Source organism: Rhinatrema bivittatum, chromosome 2 (assembly GCF_901001135.1).
Source record: "Rhinatrema bivittatum chromosome 2, aRhiBiv1.1, whole genome shotgun sequence".
NCBI classification, from domain to species: domain Eukaryota; kingdom Metazoa; phylum Chordata; class Amphibia; order Gymnophiona; family Rhinatrematidae; genus Rhinatrema; species Rhinatrema bivittatum.
Window position 1 is genome coordinate 669,055,180 of NC_042616.1, and position 27,696 is coordinate 669,082,875.

A 27,696-nucleotide genomic window follows, 5' to 3' on the forward strand; every position below is an offset into this window, starting at 1 on the left:
ACCAGTCGGCAGGGGCAGCAAAGTGCACGCGGAGATTGCATTCTGAAATCTTTGCATGTTCTTTCCAGCATGCACCATGCACCTGCTTTCTACCTGTACCTACGTTGTGCATGCCAGAGGGAAATCCTCCAAGGAGCTTTCCTTTCAAAATGAGCTGCAGTGCAGTACCCCGGGAATAGCAAGCTCTTCACAGAGATTCATTATTGGTCATAGCTCTCCACTCTGCTGTAGGAAATCCTGTTTTCATTAGGATAAAACTGTAATTTGTTCTGTGTATTTTTTTTTTGGCCCAGTGGTTCCTCCCTCCTCCGTTTTCTTCCAGCTCAGAAACAAAAAGTGCGGGGATTCTAGTGCCACGAACCTTCATTTGCAGATACCCAGGAATTCCTCCCCCCACCATTTTGACAGACTCACTGTTCCCAGCCTGCTCATTGCAGCAAGAGTTCTGAGGCTAGGAGCCACACACCAGGGCTCCTTCTGAAATCTTGCCTCAAGGGCTCTACATCCAGCCAGAAGGTGTCATCCTTAACAATCACCATGACTCCCTTATCGCCAAGGACCATGAACACTGCCTCTGCAGCATCTCCTGCCCCAGCTCACCCAGGCTGCGGAAGACCCAATCTAGGAACCAAACCACAGTCCTTTCATTTGACAGAAAATAGCTCTGCCACTGAGACACTGGGCCTGCCCAAATTTGGAATTTGTGTATGGAAAATCATTTTTTATTTGTAGTTATTGAATAGTATCTTGATCAAATGAGCAGACATTGATGCTTGGTATTTACCAATGTAAAAGTTCAGGTTGTGCTGAATAAAGAAGCCTTCTGAATTGTCCAGATTGATACAGAAATCATGGTTTGAATAAAACATAAAACTCAGTGAATAAAGAGAGGCCAGAAAAAACTGAGAAAATTCAGAGGATCCAAAGAAGGAGAGGAGAGCAATGCAGGGGGAGACATGCACTTTGGGGAGATTAAGTGTGAAATAGATATGTGACAAACCCTTCAGTTTGTCACTACACGGCCCTAGGTCCCTTACCATCTGGACTAGTGTAACAGCATAGGATTTTCCATTCTCTTTCAGTCTCTCCACTGAGCTGACTGTGATTGTATATTCCAGGGGCCGAAGCAGAGCTAGAGGTTGAGTGTGGAAATCAGCTTTGAGTTAGGTTTTAAGGAGTAAAGAGTGGTTTTTCTTTTCTCCCTGCTGAGTTGAGCCCACTAACCTAGCTTCGTGATTTTTCTTGCATTCAGAGGCGATCCCTTCTCAGTATACTCCCTGTCTGAGAGGGTCTGGCTCCCTTTTGTAGAGAGTTGTTTTTGTAGATTTTGATCCAGTTTTGATAAGTTTTCTTATTCTGTGGAACACTCTGTGCCTTGGGAAAGGAGCAACCCCTCTAATCCTGCCAGCAGGGGCTGGAGACCTGTCAGCAACCCCTCTACTCTCTAGAGGAAGCAAGACCAGTGACAGCACTACCCAGTGTGAGATATTTTGGATTGAGAGTTTGGATTTTTCCCCCTTTTGTTCATGTGGAGGTTTTTTTTCCTCACCCCTTTGCACAACCTGGAAAAGGAGATCGAGAGCTGTGTGAGCTGAACTGGAACATCTGGTCTATATCCCCCCAGAGGTACTTCAAGGTTGTACCATCAACCTTTGGGAGACTCCCAATCGGATCGCCACCCCAAAGGGATCAGGCCACAGGCTGTGGGCTTCAGACTGAGCTTTGGACTCAGGTAGGATCTTTTCATAGCATGGGGCCCTCCCCATTAGGATTCTCTCTCTCTAACTGGGCTGTTGCACAGATGAGTAGGCAGTGGCAAGCTCTCTCCCAGGAGCCGGAGAGATGAACACCAGCATCCTAGCAGAGGCCCCGTGTAAATAGTTCAACTGTACTGTTTCATTTGTTGAATGTTTGTGGGACAGTGATTGACCTTTAGGAAATGATCAGTAAATATGATTTGAACACCCAGCCTGAGTCCAGCCTGTGTCCTAATGGAAAACACCACACCAGAAAAATACACACATGTCCGTAGGGACACTTCATCACCCAGGTCACAGAAGATTTCCTCTTCCCCCACAGAAAGAGCTCACTCCCTGGGAAATGCAGGAAGAAGGGAAAGGATGGCACAATTACCCCTGGCTAACAAATACTTTTATGGCCCTAGTGGAACCAGCATCCCCTCCCCCCCTTCCCCTGACAAAGGGCTACAGATATATGGAGGAGGCAGTAAATAAAGGAAGATTCACACAAGGGAAGAGATGCATAAAAAACCCCAGGTATGTATTTTTGAGAGACAAAAATGTAGAGAAGAAATTCAAGGTTAGAGACCAAAGTTACAACACAGTTTTGAATATAAGAAAAAAGTTCACAAGGGAGCAGAGATAAAGGAGGACAAGATATAATTTGAGTAGAGGTGAAAGTGTGTTAAAAGCACTACAAAAGATGAGAAATGATTCCAGACCTTTCTCCAATCTTCTGGTTTACCATGGTTTTATGTCCATAATTGTCATTTACAATATCTTGACAATGCAAAGAAACTGTGTTATAGTTACCACTGCAGGCATAATTCAGCAATTTTATTAGCAAGTATGCTTTAAAAAGGTTGCACCCCTTATAATATTTGCAACCATATTTTATAGCGCTTCATTATATTCATATTGTAGATTTCATTGTATTTTTCAATTTTATAAAAAAAAGGTCCTATGTTCTGAAAAATAATTTAGGGACTCTTGTAAGAGACTACTGAGAAGGATAATATGGTATAAACAAAATGTTACAAAGCTTTTATGAACGACAGTAGTTCCAGACGCAGAATGTAATAAATACCATATGAGTGTCCACAGTTTTGCCCTTGGTAAGTCACATATTCCAGACATCCGGCTTTTTCCTCTAAAGCTGGACAAGGTTCACCACCATTCTGAGGTTCCTGCTGTATGGTGCGTGTGCGCATCCTCAATGTTGGTTTACACTGGTCTGCACAGCCACTCCAGTGGCTCCATTCACTCACAACACACGGGAGAGCTAGAAGGCAAAAAATTAGAATGCTGAAAAGTCTATAATGGCACATCAAATATGTTTCATGGAAGAAATATTTAGTGTGGTCTTCTAGAAAAATAGAAAAAATAAACCAAGAAATATGGTAGGGCCCTTTTAGTGAACAAACTGTATCATATAAATTCTGGACAAACCACTCAAACAATATAATGATCTTTTTAAAACAATGTACATGGCAAATCATTTGACCCTCATAATAAGCACTAGCGAAGAATCACCTTCTTTGCTTTGGGGTAGATTTTAAAAGCCCTGCGCGCGCTGGCGGCCTATTTTGCATAGGCTGCCAGCGCGCGCAAAGCCCCGGGACGCACGTAAGTCCCACGGCTTCGTAAAAGGGGCGGGAGGGGGTGTGTCCGGGGAGCATGTTGGAAGTCTGGGGGCGTGTCTGGGGTCAGGGTGCGGTCCGGGGGCGGGCTAGGAGGGCGGTCCCGAGTCCCCCGGCACTGCGGCCTGTGCTGGGGAATGGCGAGGCGGCGCGCACCAGTTACACCTGCTTCGAGCAGGCGTAACTTGCACAACAAAGGTAGGGGGGACTTAGGGCTGGGGGGGTGGGTTAGATAGGGGAAGGTGGGGGGACGCAGAGGGAACGGAGGCAGTCTGCGCGGCTCGGCGCGCACATGCTGCTGATTTTGTGCAGCCTTGCACACACCGACCCTGGATTTTATAAGATACGCGCGGCTACACGCGTATCTTATAAAATCCGGCGAACTTTTGTTTGCGCCGGTTGCACGAACAAAAGTACGCGCGCGCGTACTTTTTTAAGATCTACCTCTTTATGTACAATCATCAATCAGGGAGTATCATTTTTATTTCTGCATTTTTGTTCTGCAGATAAAAATATTCTTATAAGCATCCTTCTCATATTCAAAGACCATGCACTTTTCACATGTTGATAATCCTATTGAATGAGAACCCAACGTGTGTTTTGAACCATCAAAACCTGCATCAGGAGTATCACTTGCTTAGTGCTTCAAAGGTACAAGCACCTCCAAATAATAGGGATGTGCAGAGAAAAAAATGTGTGTTCATTTTTTGGTTCATTTTCAGGAGGTTTTTTTCCCCACAAATTTTGGTTCATGGATTGCTTGATTCATTTCATCCATGTGAAAAAAATGAGTCAAGCAATTAAAAAAACCCGAAAACGAGCCCCTCCCTCCCACCCTCTCGGAAAAATGCCGGGGCCCAGATCCCGCCCGGCCCCCACTTACCCAATCCACCATTGTGCTTTGGAAAGAAGAGGATGCATGAAGAGATGCGTCCAGGCCTGGGTCCAGCCTAGGCCCCAGCATCAGGACCTGGCCTCCTGCCCGGGTTGCGGCATGGGGCCTGGGTCCAGGCCCCATGCCGCAACGTCGGGACCTGGTCTTTGACAGATACCCAATGGATCAGCTAAGGTTTTGTTTGTTTTTTTTTAATTTTCGAGGGTCTCGGCCAAGGCCCCATCTTCGGGCCTCCACCGAAACCCCAGCATCTTGCTTGGGCCTAGGCCGCAGACCGTGCTTTCGGCCTCGGCCTATGCCTGAGTGCAATGCTGGCACCTTGGCTTAGGCCTGAAGCTGGGGCCCCTGCTTTGGGCCTCGGCCTGTGCCATAAGTGAGGCCCGAGTTCAGGACTAGACCTAGGCCCAATGCATTTGTTGAAAACGAAACAAATGAATAAGGTTTGTTTCATTCAGGGGCCCCTGATTTGGTTTGGGGCCCCCCAAATGAAATGAATTAGCCTTATTTGTCATGTTTTGCACTTTCATTTTAAAAGAATGCACATCCCTACCAAACAACAGTGCATCTTTAGTTTATTATCATCCATTCTTAGTTCCCCTACAGTAGAGCTTCTTGAACCTGTCCTGGGGACCCCATAGCCAGTCGGGTTTTCAGAATATCCACAATAAATATGCAAGAGATAAATTAGTAGGGATGTGAATCGTTTTTTGACGATTTAAAAAAAATCATCAGATAATTTTTAAATCGTCAAAAATCGTTAGTCGCGATACAATAGAAATTCCCCCGATTTATCGTGAAAAATCGTAAATCGGGGGAGGGGGGAGAGCGGGAAAACCGGCACACCAAAACAACCCCTAAACCCACCCTCCCGAACCCCCCCAAAATGTTTTAAATTACCTGGTGGTCCAGTGGGGGGGGGGGGTCCCGGCACGATCTCCCGCTCTCGGGCCATCGGCGCCATTTTCGCTGCCACTAATATAAATGGCGCCGATTGCCCGATAAAAAAAAAAGCCCCACCCGACCCTTTAAAATTACCCCCTTAGCCTCCCCCACTCTCCCGACCCCCCCCCCCCAAAACTTTTTACACATACCTGGTGGTCCAGGGGGGCCACGGGCAGCGATCTCCCGTTCCCAGGCCATTAGCTGCACTAAAAAAAATGGCGCCAATGGCCCTTTGCCCTTACCATGTGACAGGGCAAAGGTAGCGCCGGCGCCATTTTGAATATTGGCAATACGGCCCGAGTGCAGGAGATCGCTCCTGGACCCCCACTGGACCCCCAGGGACTTTTGGCCAGCTGGGGGGGGGCCTCCTGACCCCCACAAGACTTGCCAAAAGTCCAGCGGGGGTCCGGGAGTGACCTCATAGAGGCCAACGGTCGACCCCTGTGACATTGTGAGGGCAAAGGTAGCGCCGGCGCCATTTTGAATACTGGCAATAGGGCCCGAGTGCAGGAGGTCGCTCCCGGACCCCCGCTGGACTTTTGGCAAGTCTTGTGGGGGTCAGGAGGCCCCCCCAAGCTGGCCAAAAGTCCCTGGGGGTCCAGCCCTGGTATGCTTTGAAGTGAACTGTTTAAGTTTTGTTAAATATTCTAACCTACTAAAAATTTCCTCCAGCTCTTCCTAAGACACAGCTCAAGACTTTCATGGTTACTGTTTGAATTCCCTGGTTATCTTTGTCTTCTGTTTATTCAATATTTTATCTTTTTGACTATAAAAACTAAATGTGATTAAATTATGACTGACTAGTCCTTAATTTTATTCTTATATTCTTTTTATTTTAATATTGTTTTATTAGGTATTTTTATTTTATTATCTAATGTTTATTAATATTATTGTAATGCATGAAATAAAGTTGTTACTTTGATTTATATTTTTCGTCTTGGTTTTATTTTTTATCATATTTGGTTAAGTGACAAATTGCATCAATGGTTTGTTGTTTTGTTTTGTTTTTTTAACAATTTTTTAGTTACTCGAATTTTAAAGTAAAGAACACCGACAATGAAAGTGTCACCTCTCTCAAGTGAGTTTTATTTTGCTTTCAAAAGAATTTTTCAAAAGAATACAGCAGTTAATCTCAGAAGAATGCTTCAAAAGTATAAATATTGCACATAAGAAGCAAGCCTTTTTCAGAAGAAAGAATGCTCTAGAACAAGAAGTCACAGCATGAGGCTCCAAGGAAGCAGACTTGAAAGCAGCAACAGAACATATTTCTTCATGGAAAGGGTGGTGGATGCATGGATTGGCCTCTCAGGGGAGGAGGTAGAGATAAAAACAGTAATAACATTTAAAAAGTCATAGAATAAGCAAGATAAATCCCTAATTTTAAAGAAGTGAAGGAAAGCCAGAGGTCAACTGTGGTCTATGGCAATGCACCAGAAATGATAGTGGCCAGGTTTGATGGACTTTACAGCCCTTATCTACCAATACAGCCTACATTTCTGGCCCAGCAGTTTCCTCCTGTTACCTTGTATCTCCAGCTCAGTCTGAATCAGGGCTGTGAACTGGCACTATAAGCATTCATTCACAGCCACCCGTGGATTTCTACCCTATTTTATATTTTCTCTGCCTCCCCTCATCTTCAAAACATACCTAAATTAGTCATTGAAGCAGTGGTCCTGGGTCAGGGGCCATACATCTGTGCTCTTTCTTGAATTCTGAAATCATAGGCCCTTAAGCAATGTCAACAACTCCCCACCCCACCCTACCCCTCCAGGAGCTATGACCTCTGCCTCCATGGTTGCCCCAACCCCAGCTGACACAGGAAGTGGATGACCCAGCTTTGTCAGCTACCAGGCTGGCCCAGTTTAATTTTTATTGGTGCCCCATGCCCCCAGTCCAGACTATGAGTTAACCCTATGCTTGGGGTAGGGAGTATCACATGAGAAATTATATTTACTAGTATGGTTTTTCTTTGGTTTTGTAGCCTGCATGCAAGATGAGACAGAATCCCGTTCATCCTGATACCACAGTTCTGTGCCCTTCTCAAACAACCTCTCATGTGTGGCACCACAGACCAGATAAAATCATCTCACCAGAATAAAACAGTAATTAATCCTTTTACAACTATTATGTAAGTACAGTAAATCCAACTAGAACATTAAATGAGAAAAGTACAATAGTGAAGTATAATATAAGCTTCAGTATTCTTATTTTATTTTCTGCAATGCAAAAATAGCACTGGGTATGGCCTGTTAACCAGGGCAACCAATATACCCATGTGGATAGTAAAAAGAAATATAACAAACACTAATAGAGAAAGGTTGGAGAGAAAATCAGTGAAGTACAAAGCTTTCAAAAACTGCCTTTACTCCTAAAAAAAGCTGGGGGAGTGGGAACAGATCCACCCCAATGTCACCAGTTTTTAAAAGCTATGCCCTCTCCCAAACACAAAATTATGTGGGAAAAAAATCAAGAAAATGAAGTAGTCCCTCTTAATGGTTGAGCTGGCTAGATGACAAACCAAATAGAAGGGTATTGCAGTGTGGGAAAGGTCTCTCTCTCCTGGGGAGCATCCTAAAATGGCTAATTTGGTAATAAACAGAAAATGAGACTGGTTTCAGTCTTTTACAGAAAGACCATGGCCCATCAGCTTCTCTTTCCCTGCCCTATCTCGTGTGGCTGTGGCAATGATTTATGCTTGACTTAGGCAAGGAAATAAACCTTCTCCCTCCTCTGCTAAGATATCACTTTGTAAAGTTTAGATTACTTAATTCAGTCTCATAGGAGGGTGATCCAGTCATGTGCTCCTGGGCCTGGATATCTCTGAAAAGGAAGTCTCTCAGCTCCTGGCTCCTCTGTCCCTTGTGATTCTACATGTAACTCGGCTGTGAAGCAAGAACAGCTGTCTGTCTCTCTATTTCCTCAGAGCGCAGACTTCTGTGTTTTCCTCTTGATAATTAGCTCTTCAAGAGAAGAACTGATTGCAGGGCTATCAGATTCACTCCTCTCTTCCTGGCTTCAACTCCTGGCCATCCCTGCCCCTCTCACACAGACAGAGTCAGCCAAATTTGCACCTTTTCTTCCTTAAATGGACTCCCAGCATTCTTTTGTCTTCTCCCTCTGCATGCTGTGTAGTGCCATTCTCTGGGCAGGCTAAACAGTACAGCCCTTTTCCCAACTTGTTAAAACTATGCGTGCTGGATGCTGGTTATTGCAGAACATATGTCATTCACAGAAGAGTACACAGGGGTTTTGACATATTTTTATATTCTTTTACCTTGGTTGCAATGGCTCACAGTCTCTGCAGGGCTGAAAACCCCTTTTCGGCAGGTCCAAAACACATCCTTCAGATCCAGATGCAGCTTGGTCCTTCAGATCCAGATGCAGCTTGGTCCACATTGTAATATTCTGAAAGGATTAAGCCTTCTCTTCCCCTTTTATTCCTTCTATCTTTAATTTTGTGCAACAAGTTATGTGCCTGCTCTTCCTCTATACTATTAAAAATATCCTGTATTTATGAAATCAAATATAACCAAATACACCTTTGGACTCTAAAAATAAAAATGTGTTCAAATCTTACAATGAGAAAACTACAGTATACAAAACATGACTCCATGGATAAAAGAAAAGCTTGAGGCAACAGAGTACTGCTATGCTTTACCATGATGCAGAGCCCTTTAGCATACTTTATATTCTGCATTCTGCCCTTATATCTATGACTGTGATCTAAGGCTATCTATAATAACTCAGTTTTGCATATGTATTAATCCTAAGAACTCTGCAGCACAGGCCAAAGCAATCCTTTTTTATGTTAAGAATAAAATGACTTCAAGGCAGAAATGCTTTTAATTGGTGTTACCAGTTCGTTCATACAGTAATATTATCTATGTACATTGCAGGCAGGCAGACTGTTACTGACCTTCCTCGACACTGTTTTCCTTTAAACTCAAAATAAGCTCCCCTCAGCAACAACCTTCAGAAATCCTTGGATATATATTGATAAAAGAGGAAGGATCTGATCAGACTCAACACTGTCTATTTCATATTTTGTTCCTGCAACCTAGCAGTGGCTCTTTCAGGAGTCCGGTTCTCTTTGTAGTCTCACCTCTACGTGAACCAGTGTAGGCGGGAGAGGGAGGGATCTACATGAAAGACTTTGGTCTTTATTCTCTTCCTTTTTTCAGGTTTCCTATTCATACCTTGACTCTGTCTCACTTTACCTATAACAGAATGGGTAACAAATTGGAGATGATATCCCAGGTGGATATAGATACTGTGAAACTGTTATTGTGCTGGCAAAAAGTGCTTTTCACCAGTTTCCCAGGTGCAAATCTGATAATGGGTGCATTTTCCAAGGCGAGAAAGCTATGTGAAATTATCTTGTCCTTTTTTGTTTATTTGTTCTTTTGGAGTCTGTTATCAGTGTGAGAATTACCCTGGCAAGGTCTTTCTGTGTAAGTAATGATAATGAGCAGAAAACCTTCTTTTCTGATATCCAGGTCTAAATACGAAAACGATAATGTATAAAGTTTTAATGTAAATAAATTCTGGACAGTAATAGTTAAATGATGCACTGTTTATACTAATCTGTTTTTAATTTATTTATGCTTTTTATATACCATCATTCCAACAGAAGATCACAACCGTTCACATAAATTGCATTTGATTACATTGTATAATATTGTATTAGCAGGTTCTTCTTTAAAGTAATTGTATATCTATGTTAATGCTATTGAATAATCAAAACATTCAAAGTTAACAATTGCAAATAGCATTTTAAGGAGGGAGGGAAGGAGAGAGATAGACAGACAGACAGACTAGATATAAGGCCCTCATAGTAGTTAGGTATTTATTAGGGATGTGAATCGTGTCCTCGATCGTCTTAACGATCGATTTCGGCTGGGAGGGGGAGGGAATCATATTGTTGCCGTTTGGGGGGGTAAAATATCGTGAAAAATCGTGAAAAATCGAAAAAATCGAAAAATCGCAAAACCGGCACATTAAAACCCCCTAAAACCCACCCCCGACCCTTTAAATTAAATCCCCCACCCTCCCGAACCCCCCCCCAAATGACTTAAATAACCTGCGGGTCCAGCGGCGGTCCGGAACGGCAGCGGTCCGGAACGGGCTCCTGCTCCTGAATCTTGTTGTCTTCAGCCGGTGCCATTTTCCAAAATGGCGCCGAAAAATGGCGGCGGCCATAGACGAACACGATTGGACGGCAGGAGGTCCTTCCGGACCCCCGCTGGACTTTTGGCAAGTCTCGTGGGGGTCAGGAGGCCCCCCACAAGCTGGCCAAAAGTTCCTGGAGGTCCAGCGGGGGTCAGGGAGCGATTTCCCGCCGCGAATCGTTTTCGTACGGAAAATGGCGCCGGCAGGAGATCGACTGCAGGAGGTCGTTCAGCGAGGGTTCTGGCGCCTCGCTGAACAACCTCCTGCAGTCGATCTCCTGCCGGCGCCATTTTCCGTATGAAAACGATTCGCGGCGGGAAATCGCTCCCTGACCCCCGCTGGACCTCCAGGAACTTTTGGCCAGCTTGTGGGGGGCCTCCTGACCCCCACGAGACTTGCCAAAAGTCCAGCGGGGGTCCGGAAGGACCTCCTGCCGTCCAATCGTGTTCATCTATGGCCGCCGCCATTTTTCGGCGCCATTTTGGAAAATGGCACCGGCTGAAGACGACAAGATTCAGGAGCAGGAGCCCGTTCCGGACCGCTGCCGTTCCGGACCGCCGCTGGACCCGCAGGTTATTTAAGTTATTTGGGGGGGGTTCGGGAGGGTGGGGGATTTAATTTAAAGGGTCGGGGGTGGGTTTTAGGGGGTTTTAGTGTGCCGGCTCACGATTCTAACGATTTATAACGATAAATCGTTAGAATCTCTATTGTATTGTGTTCCATAACGGTTTAAGACGATATTAAAATTATCGGACGATAATTTTAATCGTCCTAAAACGATTCACATCCCTAGTATTTATACCTCTATATGAGGCCCACCTAGTACCTTGAGGTGAGGTTTAGGTATTAGTGTAGGGTTAGGGGCGACTTTGACATTCAAATTGAGACGTACGGACAGAAAAGTGTACTCTTGTGAAGATTTGATGACCTTCAGAGTGAGGAAACTCACCCAAAGATGAGATTTGTGCAATGTTCTCTCAATCTAGTTGATATTCCTTTACATTAGTTTGTAGGCTTTTCTAAAAAGCCAGGTTTTAAGGTCTTGTTTTCAGTATTTAGAGAATTTTCTGTTGATAAGCAGGCTGAATTAGCCATTACATGTGGGTGATTTCATCCAGCAGTGCTGAATGGATGCATCTCTCCAAGTCAGCTTTACTGAGTTAGTTTAGCTTTACTGAGTTATGCAGGAGTTATCACACAGGCATTGCTTCCTGAGTCGTCTTAGTCATTTTTTGTCTGAGCACAGCACTCTCCTGATATTTTTTCTCAAAAAATCTTAAAACCACTTACATTTGATAGTTTTTCTTCAGTCTCTTCATATTTAGTTGCCTTGCTGTCTCTTCAGCCCCAAAACAGCACTTTGCTTTCAAAAAATGTTTTAAAAAGCACTACCACCAAAGCATGACCCTACCTTCCATCATATCCAGCCAGACGTCAGCAATGCTAAGAGCATTTAAAAGCTGTACCTGTGGCACAATTATGTCCCTTATCAACAGTCACAAGCTATCTGGGTAATGCATCATGCCGTGCTCTATAGTGCGATATATCGCATATATTAGGTGAGATACGCAATATTTTATATTTCCTCACCCAGATTCCCTCCCCTATTACAATGACCTTCTTTGCATGTGATTTGCATGCATGAATAATGCAAATACATGCAAAGTCAATTTGATGTAAATATTTTATTGTGGCTGACCAAGAATGTGGCTCAGCCACGATAAAATAACTAGACCTATTTGAAATGTGTTAAATGTTTAGCGTGAGGCCCCGGTCCCTAACATGGGTCCTGAGGCTCCAGCTGCACATTTAATGGGGGAGAAAAAAGCAAATCACAGCAAATGGGGAGGTTAAGCAGGGTCAGTGCTGACCCCAGTCTCAACTCGGGGCCACCAGTTGAGGCACTCTCGACTCCCCCAAAATCTAAAACATTTTAAAAGACCTGCACGGTGATGACCCAGCCACTCCCAAGCATAAAAGTGAAATGTGGCTCTGGCCCATGATCCTGATTGCCCCATCCCCCAAGTGCCATCCCGATCCTGAACCCTATCCCCCAAGTGATAGCAACAGCTCCCACTCCCCAAGTGACAGCTGTGCCCCCCGATTGTAAAAAAAAAAAAAAAAAATCCCAGGCCCCACTCCACCCCCTTCCCACCCTCCCTCCTCAAAAGGAAATAAAAAGGGGGCCTGCATTGGGGCCAGGTGCACCTTTGTCCCTGGCTTAGTTAGCACCATTTTGAAAAATGGCACTGAGCTGACCTTGCCCCAACCATGTGACTGGGGTAAGGTCTGGGGATTGGATCCTGCCTGTCAGCCCTGTGATGAGACAGGGGTCAGAACTGACCTCTGCTCAACCTCTCCATGTGGCCCTTGAGGATGAGACTGCCATTGTGCTAATGGACTGCTAGGCATGTTCTTTTGTCCTGCGGTGTTTGGTCATGAGACAAAAGAGCGCACCATAGAGCCATGATATGATCTTGATATAATCTACTCTCCACAGTGGGGCCATGATGTTGATTAAGTGAACACTCTGCTACAACCCTCAGCTTGGGACTCCCCACATGTACTGGCTAATTCAGCCTGCTATCTAAAGAAAACATTGTTTACATTAAGCAAATTTGCTTTCTGCTCATTAGCTGATGCTTAAGAACCAAGGAATGGACAACTAAGTCATCCAATGGACCCCATCCCACCAGCAGCCAAAAACAGGAAGAGGTTCAGGAGGCTACAGTGGACCCCATCCCACCACCAGTCAAAGAAAGAAGCTAACCTTACTGGGAGGGAGCCCATTTTTCTACTCCTCCACTTGTGCTGGCTCTGTGGCATTCAAAAAATGTGTGGCCAGCAGGTGGTCTATGCTGATCTCGTGATACACAAGATCAGGATAGAGGAAGTACTAGCCCCATGAGTCTTGAATACCTCAAGGCCAGCACATGAGGAGGAGCAGCAGAATGGGCTCCCCCTTCTGCTCCTGATGGCAGCCTGCCTGTATTTTGTATTTGAAAGTGTGAGTGAATGAGAGCCTGTCTGTGCTTGGGTGTGTGTAAGTGAATGGGAGCCTGCCTGGGGAGTATGTGTGAATAGGAGCCTGCCTGGGGCTATGTGTTTGAGTAAACAAGAGTCTGCCTGTATGTGCATGTGAATAGGACCCTGCCTGGGTGTTTGTGTGTGTATGTGTATGAGACTAGAAGCCTGCTGGGGGCGGTGATTCAGATCCTTCCTGAGGGTTTGTGTGTGAATGGGAGCCTGCCTGGCGGGGGAGGGTGGTGAATGGGAACCTGCCTGGTGAGGGGGGGGTGAATGGGAGCCTGGCGGGGGAGGGTGGTGAATGGGAACCTGCCTGGTGGGGGGGGGGGGGGTGAATGGGAGCCTGCCTGGTGGGGGTGTGAATGGGAAGCTGCCTGTGTGTGTGTGTGTGTGTGTGTGTGTGTGTGTGTGAATGGGAGTTTCCCTGTGAGTATGTGTGTGAATGGGAACGTGCCTGGGGTGTGGGGATATGTGAAAGAGAGCATGTGGGTATAAGATCTGTGTGCATGAGAGAGAGCATGTGGGTGTGAGAATGTGTGTGTTAGAGATAGTACATGTGAAAGCCTGTGTGTTTGTGTGAGAATGTGAACATGCGTGAGCAAGAGTATGTAAGAGTGAGAGTGTGTGTATCTATGGGGGGGGGGAATGGGAGCATGTGTGTGAGAGAGATTATATGAGAGTGAGTGCCTGTGTGTTTGTGAGAATGAAAGCCTGCATGAAAGAGCATGTGAGAGTGAGATCATGTGTGTGTGTGGTGGGAAATGAACCTGCATGCAAGAGAGCATGTAAGAGTGAGAACCTATGTGTGTGAGGGAGAGAATGGGAGACTGTGTGAGAGAGAGAGCATGTGAGAGCGGGAGCCTGTATGTATGGGAATGGGAAACTGTGTGTGAGAAAGAGCTTGTGAGAGTGAGAGACTGAGTGTAAGAGCATTTGAGAGTGACAGCCTGTGTGTGAGTGTGTGTGTGTGTGGGAGTAGAAGCATGTATGTGAGAGAACATGCAAGAATGAGAGTTTGTGTGCATGTGTGTATGTGTGTGTGTGTGAATGGGATCCTGCGTGTGAGAGAGAGCATGTGAGAGTGGGAGTGAGAGCCTGTGATTGTGAGAATGGGAGCCTGCATGTAATAGCATATGAAAATGAGAGCCTATGTGTGTCAGTTTGAGTGTGTGTTTGTTGGGATTGGGAGACTATGTGTGAGAGAAAATGTGAAAGTAAATCCTGAAGTAAGACTAAGCAAATGACAATGGGAGCCTGAGTGAGAGAGAGTGTGTAGGAGTGGGAGCCTGTGTGAGAGAAAGCATGTGTGTGAGAAAGTGCATGTGAGAGAATGCCATGTATGTGTTTGAAGAAAGAAAGAAAGAAGGCAGGAGGAGACAGAAGAAACAGAATAAAAGAGACCCTGAAAAAAGAGGGGAAAAAAGAGACTGGGACCAACCAATAAAAAAAATAAGATCAGACAACAAAGGTAAAAAAAAAATTATTCTGACTTTCAGCAATTGGAATATGAAATCTTTGGTAAAGTGCATGTCTTATACATTTGCTTTTTCTTCAATATTCCAGGGTTCACAGAATATGGTTTCTCAGGCTTTCCATTTTATTTTTTTTTCTGCATGCTTCTGTTTCTAATTTGTAGTACCTTATTCTGTATTAGGTAAGGGTTTATCTGTGTTGTGCATGTGTGACAGAGCTGTTGCAAATCTTAAGTTCTTATGATTATTGCTGTTTTATTGTAGTTATGATATTCTCTGCATTTTTTGAAAGAGGAGTCATAAAAGAATACATTGATATTTGTTTTATTGCATGATTGGATCTGATGTTTCTGTTAAGTGTTCTATGTTTATTTTTTGTATGATATTGTATATTTATAAACTGCAATAAATACAAAATTAATACAGATTAATAGAGCATTTTTAATGTTGGTAAGTGCTTGAAATAATAGAATTAAAATATTTAAAGTGTCACTCATGATGTATGATGGCTATTACAGGCTACATAGAAATCCATTGTCAGGTGCACTCTAAGGCATTATTTATAAATAAGAATACAACTAGTAGGGTCTAGACCTGTATATCTACTGCCCACCCATGTTAACCTTAGGTCACCCAAAATTCTGGCTACACCACTGAACTACAGCAGAATTTGCTATAGATGCATAGAATATTTTTTTTTTTGTCTTTTTCTGGATTACCAGTTAGAGCAGATAAATTAGGCAATTAGAAAATATTTAATTTGATGGACCTGAGTCTTTCTACTTAACAAACTATGGGGGTCATTTATCAAAGTGCTATATGGCATTTTCACATGCGAAAAAGCCCCTTTAACGCAATCAAAAGCACCTTTAACGCTTGTGAAAACACCATAACACTTGGTGCGATGCAAATTAGGAAAAGGGGAGGAGTTTGGGGTGGGATTTCTGGCCAAGTGGGCCAGCTTCGCAATTTGCAAAGCCATATTGCGTGGATTTTAACAACACCTTTTTCATTTGGTTAAGCTGTGTGATATGGTTTTATCACACTTTGTGATGTTTTTGCAAACAGCATTTTCAGCTGGAGAGAGAGAGAGCTTGTAACCCCAATATTTAAAAAGGGCTCCAGGGGCGATCCGGGAAACTACAGTCAGGTTAGACTGACTTCAGTGCCAGGAAAAATAGTGGAAAGTGTTCTAAACATCAAAATCACAGAACATATAGAAAGACATGGTTTAATGGAACAAAGTCAGCATGGCTTTACCCAGGGCAAGTCTTGCCTCACAAATCTACTTCACTTTTTTGAAGGAGTTAATAACATGTGGATAAAGGTGAACCGGTAGATATAGTATACTTGGATTTTCAGAAGGCGTTTGACAAAGTTCCTCATGAGAGGCTTCTAGGAAAAGTAAAAAGTCATGGGATAGGTGGCGATGTCCTTTCATGGACTGCAAAATGGCTAAAAGACAGGAAACAGAGAGTAGGATTAAATGGACAATTTTCTCAGTGGAAGGGAGTGGACAGTGGAGTGCCTCAGGGATCTGTATTGGGACCCTTACTTTTCAATATATTTATAAATGATCTGGAAAGAAATACGACGAGTGAGATAATCAAATTTACAGATGACACAAAATTGTTCAGAATAGTTAAATCACAAGCAGATTGTGATAAATTGCAGGAAGACCTTGTGAGACTGGAAAATTGGGTATCCAAATGGCAGATGAAATTTAATGTGGATAAGTGCAAGGTGATGCATATAGGGAAAAATAACCCATGCTATAATTACACAATGTTGGGTTCCAACATTGTGTAATTGTGAAACCGCTACTCAAAAAACCCAATCTTGACCTTGCCACCCTATCTAATTACAGACCTGTCTCCAATCTACCCCTCCTAGCTAAAGTCCTAGAAAAACTAGTTAATTCACGCCTATCTGATCACCTAGAACAGAACAATACTCTCCCGTCCACCCAACACGGTTTCAGGAAGCATTTAAGTACTGAAACCCTACTGCTCTCCCTACATGATACTCTCATCAGAGGAACCGACTCAGGATCCTCTTACCTGATTGCCATGCTTGACATTTCTGCTGCATTTGATACAGTCAATCACGATGTCCTCCTCAACATCTTGAAGAGTATCGGGATTACTGGCAATGCCCTCACCTGGATTCAATCGTACCTCCAAAATCGCTTCTTTACTGTTTTAGTGGACAACAATGAATCTGACCCCATCAGTCTCCCTCAAGGTGTGCCCCAAGGATCCTCCCTCTCTTCTACCCTCTTTAATATATACATGCTTCCCCTTACCACGCTTCTCACTAACCTTCACATCAAGCATTTCATATATGCTGACGATGTGCAACTCATTTTCCCATTCTCTGACTCTCTACAAACTGCGCTACAGAACTGGGAATCCTGTCTCTCCTCCATCAACCAACTTCTCAATGACATGCATCTAGCTCTAAATCCCAACAAAACTGAACTATTAATCATATCTAACAGGCATCCGTTCCCAGACATTCCATTTGCATACTCATCTACCACTTTCCCCCCGCACACTCGCAACCTTGGTGTCCTTATTGACAATCATCTCACCTTTAAACCATTCATTAAATCCATCCTAAAGGAATGCTACTTTAAGCTTCAAACGATAAAAAAAAACTCAGACCCCTGCTTCATTTCTCTGACTTCCGCACAGTTCTCCAGTCTATCATTTTGTCTAAAATAGACTATTGTAACGCTCTCTTCCTCGGCATCCCTGCAATACATACCAAGCCTTTACAACTTTTGCAAAACGCCGCCGCTAGGATACTGTCAAACACAAGAAAAAGAGACCATATTACCCCCACACTCATAGAACTACATTGGCTCCCAATAAACTCACGAATTCTTTATAAAGCACTCTCCATCATTCATAAAAGTCTGTTAAACTCCAACCTCAACTGGATCAACCCCCCCTCCTCCCCCGCACCTCCAACAGACCCACCCGCCCAGCCCTTCAAGGAACCCTTCGTGCCCAACCCATCAAAACTTTCAAACTCTCCTCTACTATTAGCAGAGCTTTTTCCCTCGCCAGCCCCACCTTATGGAACTCCCTACCCCATGATATACGCCTAGAGACACATACACCCAAATTAAAAAAAAAACTGAAAACCTGGCTTTTCCAGAAAGCCTACTCCATATCACCCCCCACCACTTAGAATTCCTCTATTATAGAATTTCTCTATAATATCTACTCCTCGAGCTATGACTATGAATGCCTTTTCGATTTATGACTAAGAATTTGCCTGCTGATTTTGTACTTTGAACTCGCTTATCTGTGTATATAGTTGGTTTACTCATATTGATTTATATTTTATATCTAGTTTTCACCCCCCTGTTTAATGTACTCTATTGGTTATATGTAAGGGCTCCGCCCAAAAGTTAATCTTTTTCCGCTGTTATATGTAAGGGCTCCGCCCAAAAGTTTTTGTTTTTTGTAAACCGATACGATGTGTCAACGGATGTCGGTATAAAAGAGACCTTAAATAAATAAATAAATAAAAATATTAGGTGCTACAACCCAAGAAAGAGATCTAGGTGTCATAGTGGATAACACATTGAAATCGTCGGTTCAGTGTGCTGCGGCAGTCAAAAAAGCAAACAGAATGTTGGGAATTATTAGAAAGGGAATGGTGAATAAAACGGAAAATGTCATAATGCCTCTGTATCGCTCCATGGTGAGACCGCACCTTGAATACAAAGCGGCGACCAGAATTGTACAAATGTGTACAATTCTGGTTGCCGCATCTCAAAAAAGATATCATTGCGATGGAGAAGGTACAGAGAAGGGCAACCAAAATGATAAGGGGAATGGAACAACTCCCCTATGAGGAAAGACTAAAGAGGTTAGGGCTTTTCAGCTTGGAGAAGAAACGACTGAGGGGGGATATGATAGAGGTGTTTAAAATCATGAGAGGTCTAGAACGGGTAGATGTGAATCGGTTATTTACTCTTTTGGATAGTAGAAGGACTAGGGGGCACTCCATGAAGTTAGCATGGGGCACATTTAAAACTAATCGGAGAAAGTTCTTTTTTACTCAACGCACAATTAAACTCTGGAATTTGTTGCCAGAGGATGTGGTTAGTGCAGTTAGTATAGCTGTGTTTAAAAAAGGATTGGATAAGTTCTTGGAGGAGAAGTCCATTACCTGCTATTAAGTTCACCTAGAGAATAGCCACTGCAATTAGCAATGGTAACATGGAATAGACTTAGTTTTTGGGTACTTGCCAGGTTCTTGTGGCCTGGATTGGCCACTGTTGGAAGCAGGATGCTGGGCTTGATGGACCCTTGGTCTGACCCAGTATGGCATTTTCTTATGTTCTTATGAGAGAGAGAGAGCACCTAGCTATAAGGCCCTCATACTAGGTAGGTATTTATACCTCTATATGAGGCCCACCTAGCTACTCAAGATGAGGTTTAGGTATTAGTGTAGAGGTTAGGGGGCCACTTTGACATTCAGAGTGCGACGTGCGAACAGAACCGTGCACTCTTGTGAAGATTTGATGACTTTCGGAGTGAGGAAACTCACCCAAAGATGAGATTTGTGCAATGTTCTCTCAAACTAACTTGATGGGCTCTCTACCTGGGTAACATCAGGCTAGGTTGAGAGAACATTGCCCAGATTTTAAGAGACCCTTAAAATTGCACATTAGCAGGAAAGGTTTTGTGAAATTCCATTAACTGCCAAAATCCTTGCTCTACTCATTTTGATCTCCCTTTTGCCCTTCCTAAATGCAGCTCTTTCCCTCTTCTTCCACTCTCAGCCCCTGCAAGCCTTTCATTCTCCTCCTTCACCCCCTCCTACTATCCTCCACTCTCCCCTGCAGCACCAGCACTCATCCTCAACCCACCTCTATGCAGCCTTTTCCCTCTTCTACCTGCAATCTTGCTGCTGCCTCCCAGGTGCCGACTGGGACAGAAATGTCTACTCCAGCCCCACTTGAGCTGAATACATGGCCTCCCCTATATCCCGGGCAAACCTGCTTGCCAGCCCTTCATATTTAGATCCTGAAGATTTATCTCCTGGGGTTCTGGTAGAAACCTAGAGCCTCATTTACTAAGCATTTTTCCCATAGACAGAGAATGGGAACTTTCCATGAAGAAGAAATCTCTCTGTTCATCTTGAAGCGTTCCACGCATCCGGTAATCCTAGGACTTTCTTGGCTCCAGGTACATGCACCCCACTTCGACTGGCAATCCCTGCAGTTAATTCAGTGGGGACTCCAGTGCCAGAACCGCTGTCTGTGACAAGTGTCTCCAGCAGTTACTGTCCTGAACGCTACAACCCTTACCGGGTTACCTGCTCCATATTCTGACTTCAAAGATGTGTCCTCCAAACAAAATGCGGACATTCTGCCTCTGCTCCGAAAATTCAATTGTCCCATTGAGCTCCTACCGGGCACCATGCCTCCCAAAGGCAGAACCTATCCCCTCTCTCTTCCGGAAACCCAAGCTATGTCAGTGTACATTAAAGAGAACCTGAATAAAGGATTCATAAGACTCTCCGATTCCCTGGCAGGAGCCGATTCTTGTTCGTGAAGAAGAAAGATGGCAGATGTAAACTTGCATCGACTACCATGGGCTAAACGCCATGACTTGCAAGGATCGTTGTCCTCTGCCACTCATTTGTGAACTATTTGATTGCATACAAGGAGCCCAGATCTTTGCAAAGTTAGATCTCCAAGGGGCATACAATCTTGTACGAATCCAGCCTGAAGACATCTGGAAGACCGTCTTCAAATCAAGGGACGGCCACTACGAGTACGCAGTAATGTCTTTCGGACTTTGTAATGCCCCTGCGGTCTTTCAGCGTTTGATGAATGAGATCTTCTGGGGCCTACTATACTCATTTGTTGTGGTATATCTGGACGATATACTGATCTTTTCCAAAGACCTAACGTCCCACCGCTCACATGTTCAAACCGTCCTCCAGCGCCTCAGAGACAATCACCTCTATGCTAGTAGGCCTCCGCGCCTTGCAAAGATTGCTTGGATTTACAAATTTTTACAGGAACTTAATTGCTAACTACTCCACGCTAGCTGCTCCACTCATGGCCATGACTAGGAAAGGTAGTAACCTTCAGGTTTGGAGCCCCAAGGCTCAATCTGCTTTCCATGCCTTGAAAGAGGCCTTCTGCAATGGACCATGTCTATGTCATCCAGATCCTAACCGCCCCTTCATTGTCGAAGTTGATGCCTCTGCCATTGGAGCAGGGGTGGTCCTGAGCCAGTATTCCTCCAAGGGGGGTCTTAGTACCCTGCTCATTCTACTTGCATAAGTTTTCCACTGCAGAGCAAAAGTACATGATTGGGGATCATGAACTCTTAGCTGTGAAACTGGCGCTTCAGGAATGGAGTCCCTGGTTAGAAGGAGCACAGCATAAGTTCATGATATTTACAGACCACAAGAATCTTGAACATCTTAAGGAAGCCCAACTTCTGAATCCTAGACAGGCCCGCTGGGCGTTGTTCTTTGAACGCTTCCATTTTGAACTCCATTACCATCCAGTAGCCAAGAACACCCAAGCAGAGGCTCTCTCTCACTCCCTCGAGCCAGAAGATACGCCGAAATCTCTAGACACATCATCGACCCAGTTTGCATAACCCTCTCAGTGACCAACACGATACCAGCCGGGAAGACGGTGGTCCCTCGCCATCTCCGGGAACGCATCCTCTGCTGGGCCCACAACTCGAAGTTGGCCGGCCTTGGACCCTTGAGATGTTAAGAAGACATTATTGGTGGCCTAGCATGGTTAAAGATTCCCGCAGTTATGTGGACTCCTGTCCCATCTGTGCAGAGCAAAAATCCCTGACTGGCCATCCATGGGGACTCCTCCAATCTCTTCCAGCTGCCACCGAACCCTGGTCAAGCATGTTAAATCTACCATTTTTTGCCCCAAAGTACAGCTACAGCATCAATTATATCTTCGATACGTAAACATTGGCACATCTTATCGATGCATAAGGAGTTTGAAGAGAGACCTCTCATCGCTACGACCAGGGGCCCAAATATTAGGGACCTGGTAGTCCATGCAGATATTATGAGTGGAATAACCAATGCACCAAATCAGGGTCAACATAGACAGTTTACTCGATGCGATTTGCGTAAGATAACGATAGAGGGAGTTGAATGGCAGGAGCCAGTTACAGGATATCATGTAAAAAGAAGGAGAGACTCCAATTGTGCTTCCAAGAATGTGGTATATATCATTCAATGTTCTTGCCCAAAGATTTATGTAGGGCAGACATCAAGGGCCAAAGAAACCAGATTAATTGAACACAGATCGAGACTTAATACTAGAACGATGGAGGCCCTGCTGTTTGAACATTGCATAAATCAGAATCATCAGTTTGAGCAGCTTCAGTGGACAATTATTGATATGGTGGAGGAAAACGTTCGAGGAGGAGATCTGAAGAAAAGTTTAAATTACTGTGAACAGCACTGGATTTTTAAACTCAAAAGTGTAACTCCCCAGGGTCTGAATGAAGAAATTGAATGGGCTTCATTAATATAAATAGGTTATGGGAGTGCCTTTACATAGGAGGTAGCATCAGAATGCGATAGGTTCGAGTTGTGGTGATGTATGACTAAGTAACTCTCCATTGGTGCAATTTAAATCTGCTGACCAGTTTAAAAGAACGTTTGTGAGAGAGAAAAAAATTGAGAACGCCATTCGTACCTAGCAATGAAACCCGACAGTGAAGAGATGAGATGAAATGAGGACTCCCCTGATGAAGAAATCTTTCTTTTCGAAACATGGCCATGTTGGGAGAATTTGACAACTAAGTGTTCGGGACATTTAAAGAGTATTAGCAATTAAAGTGGGGTTGTGTGAAAAACCGGTTTAGTTGGCGCTGGAAACATATGCAAAAATGTTCTCATAAGAGATTATACTTTTTAACACAGAGTAAAAATAGAAAAAGATTTAATAAAAATTTCAATTGTGGTTGGGAAGGAGGTAGGTTCATGATTACATTTATTTATTTTTTATTTTATTTTTATTAAGCATTACATTTTCATTAAGATATCACACATTTGTATTTGCATCAAAATTACATAGAAAATTTATCATAACAATAATAATTACCCATACAATCTGTGAAAACCTAGAAATCTTTCTATAAGTAATTAAAGAGACCTAATAAGCCTAGAATCAACTTGAGCAGAATAATCAAAGAAAATCACTTAACATTGTGTCAACTGTATTTTACTTAACTTTATACCCCTACTAAGGATAACTATAGGGTTAAGAACCCAGATATGAGCGTAACTGGTCAGGCTGGTTAAACATGTATCTCGTATTCTGATGAACTACTAAACAACAACATGGAAATCGTAGGAGAAATTTAGCACCTCTCTGGATAACTTTAACTCGTAATGCTAAAAACTCCTTTCTTCTAAGTTGTGTACTATAGGCAATATCAGGAAAGATTCTAACTGGAAATCCATGAAAAGTAGATTTCTGATATTTAAAATACGATCTAAATATAGAATCTCTCTCTGATATGTCTACAAATTGTACTATCAATGTTGATCTAGATTTAATTTCCATATCGGATGATTTTTCCAAGAGTTCCGACAAATTTATATCTTCCTCTAACTCTCCCTGCATTTGATCCTGATTTTCTCCCACACTTGCAAATTGAGTAGTATAATAAATTCCAGACAGCAAAGGCAATTCCTTATCTGTATATTTTAATATGTTTCTAAGATAACTCTAGAACAGTTCCTTTGGGGATAATAGATGGGTTCTAGGGAAGTTTAAAATCCTCAGATTTACTCTTTTAATTTGGTTTTCCAATTGTTCCATTTTGTCTATTTGTATCTTTTCAGATTTAATTAAATTAAATTGAGTTTTCTCAATCTCAACGATTTTTGTAGTTAAGTTATTAACTGATCCATCTAACTTTTCAATATTTAACTGTAAGACCAAATTTTTATTCATACCGTCCTGAACTGTTTTTGCTAAATCATTTATTGATTTTTGCATCGAAAATATAATGCTTCCTATTTCCTCCAGAGTAAATTTTTTCGGAGTTATTACTTGGATATCTTCTACCAGTCCCGCCTGAGTTCCCAATATCCCTTTATCCTTAGTTACCATTTCAGGACTTATTGGTACCACAGTCAATTTCAATTTAGACTCCTCCAAGGAAACTTCTCCTCCTTCTCCTCCTCTTCCTGTAGGTGGTTCTGGAGTTAAGGGGGCACCAGGGCTTAATGATGTCTCATAAGTCAAGGAACTCTGACCCTGCTCATGGCCAGAGCCTCCAGCGACTTCCCCTCCTGGTGAAACTAATACAGTTTTTCCAAAGAGTTCACTTGGCTGATTACCACTCACTACAGGAGTGGACGTCGATGTTTTCCCCTTTCTTTTGGTATGTGGCATACCAGAAGGAGGGACTGCCAAAAGAAAATAAAGAAATTGTACCTGAACAAAAGAAGTTGTCCTTTGGAGACACAATTGTTTGAGCTTTCGGTCTCAGTTGGCTGCTGTTTTCTCAGTTAAAAACCTCCTCCGGAATCCAGGCGAATCCGGGCAAAGCCGCGCGCCCCTTAGGCATGCGGCTTTGGCGACGCGCTGTACAGACGCCGCTGTTATTGGCGTCAGCTAGGGCTCCTCCCTCGAACGTCGGGGGCCGGCAGGTGAGTAGAAAGAAATTAGAGCAGCATCCACTGGCTCCCAGGAAATCACTACAGCAAGCACAGCTCACCAGGCAGACGCCGCTGTTATTGACGTTAGCTAGGGCTCCTCCCTCGAACGTCGGGGGCCGGCAGGTGAGTAGAAAGAAATTAGAGCAGCGTTCACTGGCTCCCAGGAAATCACCACAGCAAGCCTTCATGATTACATTTAAAGAAATTCTGTGAGCAAGGCCATGGAGGCAGGCAACAGATTATGTGTGAAACCTATCTCATCCCATATAAATTATTTATTACACAGTGAGTGAGTGGGGTGTTGTAGAGTTATGGTCTGGGTACAATTTGTTTCTAGGCATCAAGAGTTATTGACAAGTTGGTGCTTCACAAGCTCAAATAACTGAAATATTTCTGAAAGTGGAACAATTTGAAGCTAGAGACAGGATTTGGTGAAAATTATATCTAGAGGTCATCAGTGTCTGCAAAATAAGGTGGAAAACTTCGAAAATGTGGTTCACCAACATAATATCCAGCTAATAAATTTTCCAAAGAAAAAATTGTTCTCCCCAAGGTGTTGCAGTTCTGGCCGTGAGCACCGAGGCCAGACCCTTACCTCCGGCCTCCCGGACCAGCTCCCGTTCCCTGAGGCCTAGTTTGCGGCCTGGATGGTAGCGTTCCCGCTGGGGCTGCACCGTTGCGAGCTCCTCCGTAGATGCCCTGCACTTAGGCGTGCGTGCGTGCCACTTGGGCACTTTTCTAGGCTGTTTCCTGCCAATGGTGACTCCGCCCAAATCCTGATGTCAGACGCCGCGGCCTTGATAAGCCGGCCGCGGCCATCCAGTCTTTGCCTTGCAATGGGTTAGCTTTCTGGTTTCCTGTTGCGCTGTGCCCCGGAGTGACTCGCTTGGCTTCGTCGCTCCGTTCCTGCTACAGTACCTGCCTGGTTCCTGCCTGCCAGCTTGCTACAGTACCTGCCTGGTTCCTGCCTGCCTGCTTGCTACAGTTCCTGCCTGGTTCCAGTACCCGCATCCTGCTACAGTTCCTGCCTGGTTCCAGAACCCAAACCCACTTACAGTATTGCTACTGTCTTAGTCTGGTTCCAGTTACCTGTCCTGATCCTCAACTCGCCTAAGTCCCAGTGGCCGGGCCCCTACAGGCTCCTCCCGGGGGGCTTCGGCTTTCAAGGGTGAAGCCACCTAAGTCCCAGCGGTTGGGCTCCTACAGGCTCCTCCCAGGGGAGTGCCAGCTTCCAGGGTGAAGAGCATCTACGTCCTGCCTGAACATCTGCCTCCCGGCCTGCTTGCAACAGAGACATTGTCCACCTTTCCAAGTCTCCAGCAGGTCGGCCCAAGGGTCCACTAAACAGAGACTCCCATAACAGATTGCAAGGCCATGGACTCGGCAGATGCGCCTGTCCCCTTGGACCTGCCTGGGTTGGCCCAGCAGCTGCAGTACCAAAAACAGTACCTCGAGGTCTTTACCAGTTCGGTAGGGGAGTTGTCATCCCGTTTGGATGCCAGGGCCGCTTCGGCTCCAGACCGGGTACCCGAGGCCCCGGACTCTTCTGCGACACAGCTGCCAGCACCCTCCCCCTACGCTGGTGATGTAAGGACCTGCCGCGGCTTTCTGAACCAATGTTTTGTTCGGTTCTCTTTGCTGCCCCAGCAGTTCCCCTCTGATGCGGTGAAAGTGGCATATATCCTGTCCCTGCTTGATGGGAAAGCCTTAATTTGGGCTTCTCCCCTCTGGGAGAACAATGATTCTTTGTTAACGGACCTACAACAGTTCATCACGAACTTTCGCCAGGCCTTCGATGAGCCCACCTGAGTAGCCATGGCTACGTCTGAGCTGCTGCAACTTCGTCAGGGGCTTCGCTCCCTGGCAGATTACGCAATGGCCTTTAGGACGCTGGCCCAAGAAGTAGGTTGGCAAGATGGTAATCTTAAGGTAATCTTCCTGGAAGGCCTCTCCGGATGCATAAAGGATGAAATTGCGGCCCGAGATCTGCCGGAGGACCTCAATGCCTTGACTGAGATGGCTGCCCGCATTGATCGCCGCCTACAGCAATGGGCCAAGGAGCAACGGCCCTCTCACTACAGTCCGGTTCGTGGGCCGAGACCTGTGTCCTTGCTCAAGATTCCTCGACCGGATGCTCCCACCTGCGAACCCATGCAGCTGGGTCGGGCCCCGCTTTCTGCTGAAGAAAGGCAACGTTGCCGTTCGTTGAAGTTGTGCTTGTATTGTGGCCAGAAGGGCCACTTCTTGGCACGCTGCCAGAAGCGTGCGGAAAACACCAAAGCCTAGGAGGTTGGGAGGAGCTCCTCCTAGGCTGTGCTATAGCTCCTCAATGTACTGTCCCGGTTACCTTGGAATATCCCGGGGGCTCCTTTGAGACTATGGCGTTCCTGGACTCCGGAGCTGGAGGTAATTTTATCCTGCAGGACTTAGTTTCCCAGCTGCGAATCCCGACGCACAGACGGGAGATCCCGTTACGAATTACCTCTATCCAGGGGGACGCTTCTTCCTGGACCTGTCCAGATGTCCACCGCACCCATTACAGTCCGGACCGGGGCGATCAATATGGAGGAGATACCCTTCCTAGTCTTGGAGAAGGCTGTCCACCCTGTGGTGCTAGGCTTGCCGTGGTTACAGAAACACTCGCCTACGATCCAGATTGTCAAATGGAGTCCTTTTTGCCTAGCTAATTGTATGAAAGTGCCTAAGACTTCCTCACTTCCCTTGATGCACTCTGCCGTGGGTCCTCCTGCACCATATGAGGACTTCACAGACGTATTCTCTAAAACCAAGGCGGAGATCCTTCCGCAACATCGTCCGTATGACTGTGCTATAGACTTGCTACCTGGTACTATGCCTCCTCGAGGAAGGGTCTATCCCTTATCTATACCTGAGACCCGGGCCATGCCCAAATATATTGCGGAGAATCTGGCCAAGGGCTTTATCCGCCCGTCCAAGTTGCCTGCAGGGGCAGGGTTCTTTTTTGTCAGCAAGAAAGACCGCTCATTACGGCCGTGCATAGACTATCGAGGCCTAAATTCTATTACCAAGCGAGACCATTACCCGCTCTCGTTAATCCCGGAGCTCCTTGATTGGCTTCAAGGAGCAAAGATCTTCAC

At 44.8% G+C, this 27,696-nt stretch overlaps 1 protein-coding gene across 1 annotated transcript in view; it reads right to left on the reverse strand.

Annotated features, from left to right (window-relative positions):
• Positions 1 to 27,696, reverse strand: part of SBSPON (somatomedin B and thrombospondin type 1 domain containing) — a 71,781-nt gene that overhangs the window by 37,498 nt on the left and 6,587 nt on the right. The window contains exon 2 of the mRNA XM_029591471.1: positions 2,827 to 3,021. Within this exon, the coding sequence (XP_029447331.1) occupies positions 2,827 to 3,021 (195 nt within the window). The remainder of the gene's footprint in view (positions 1 to 2,826; positions 3,022 to 27,696) is intronic.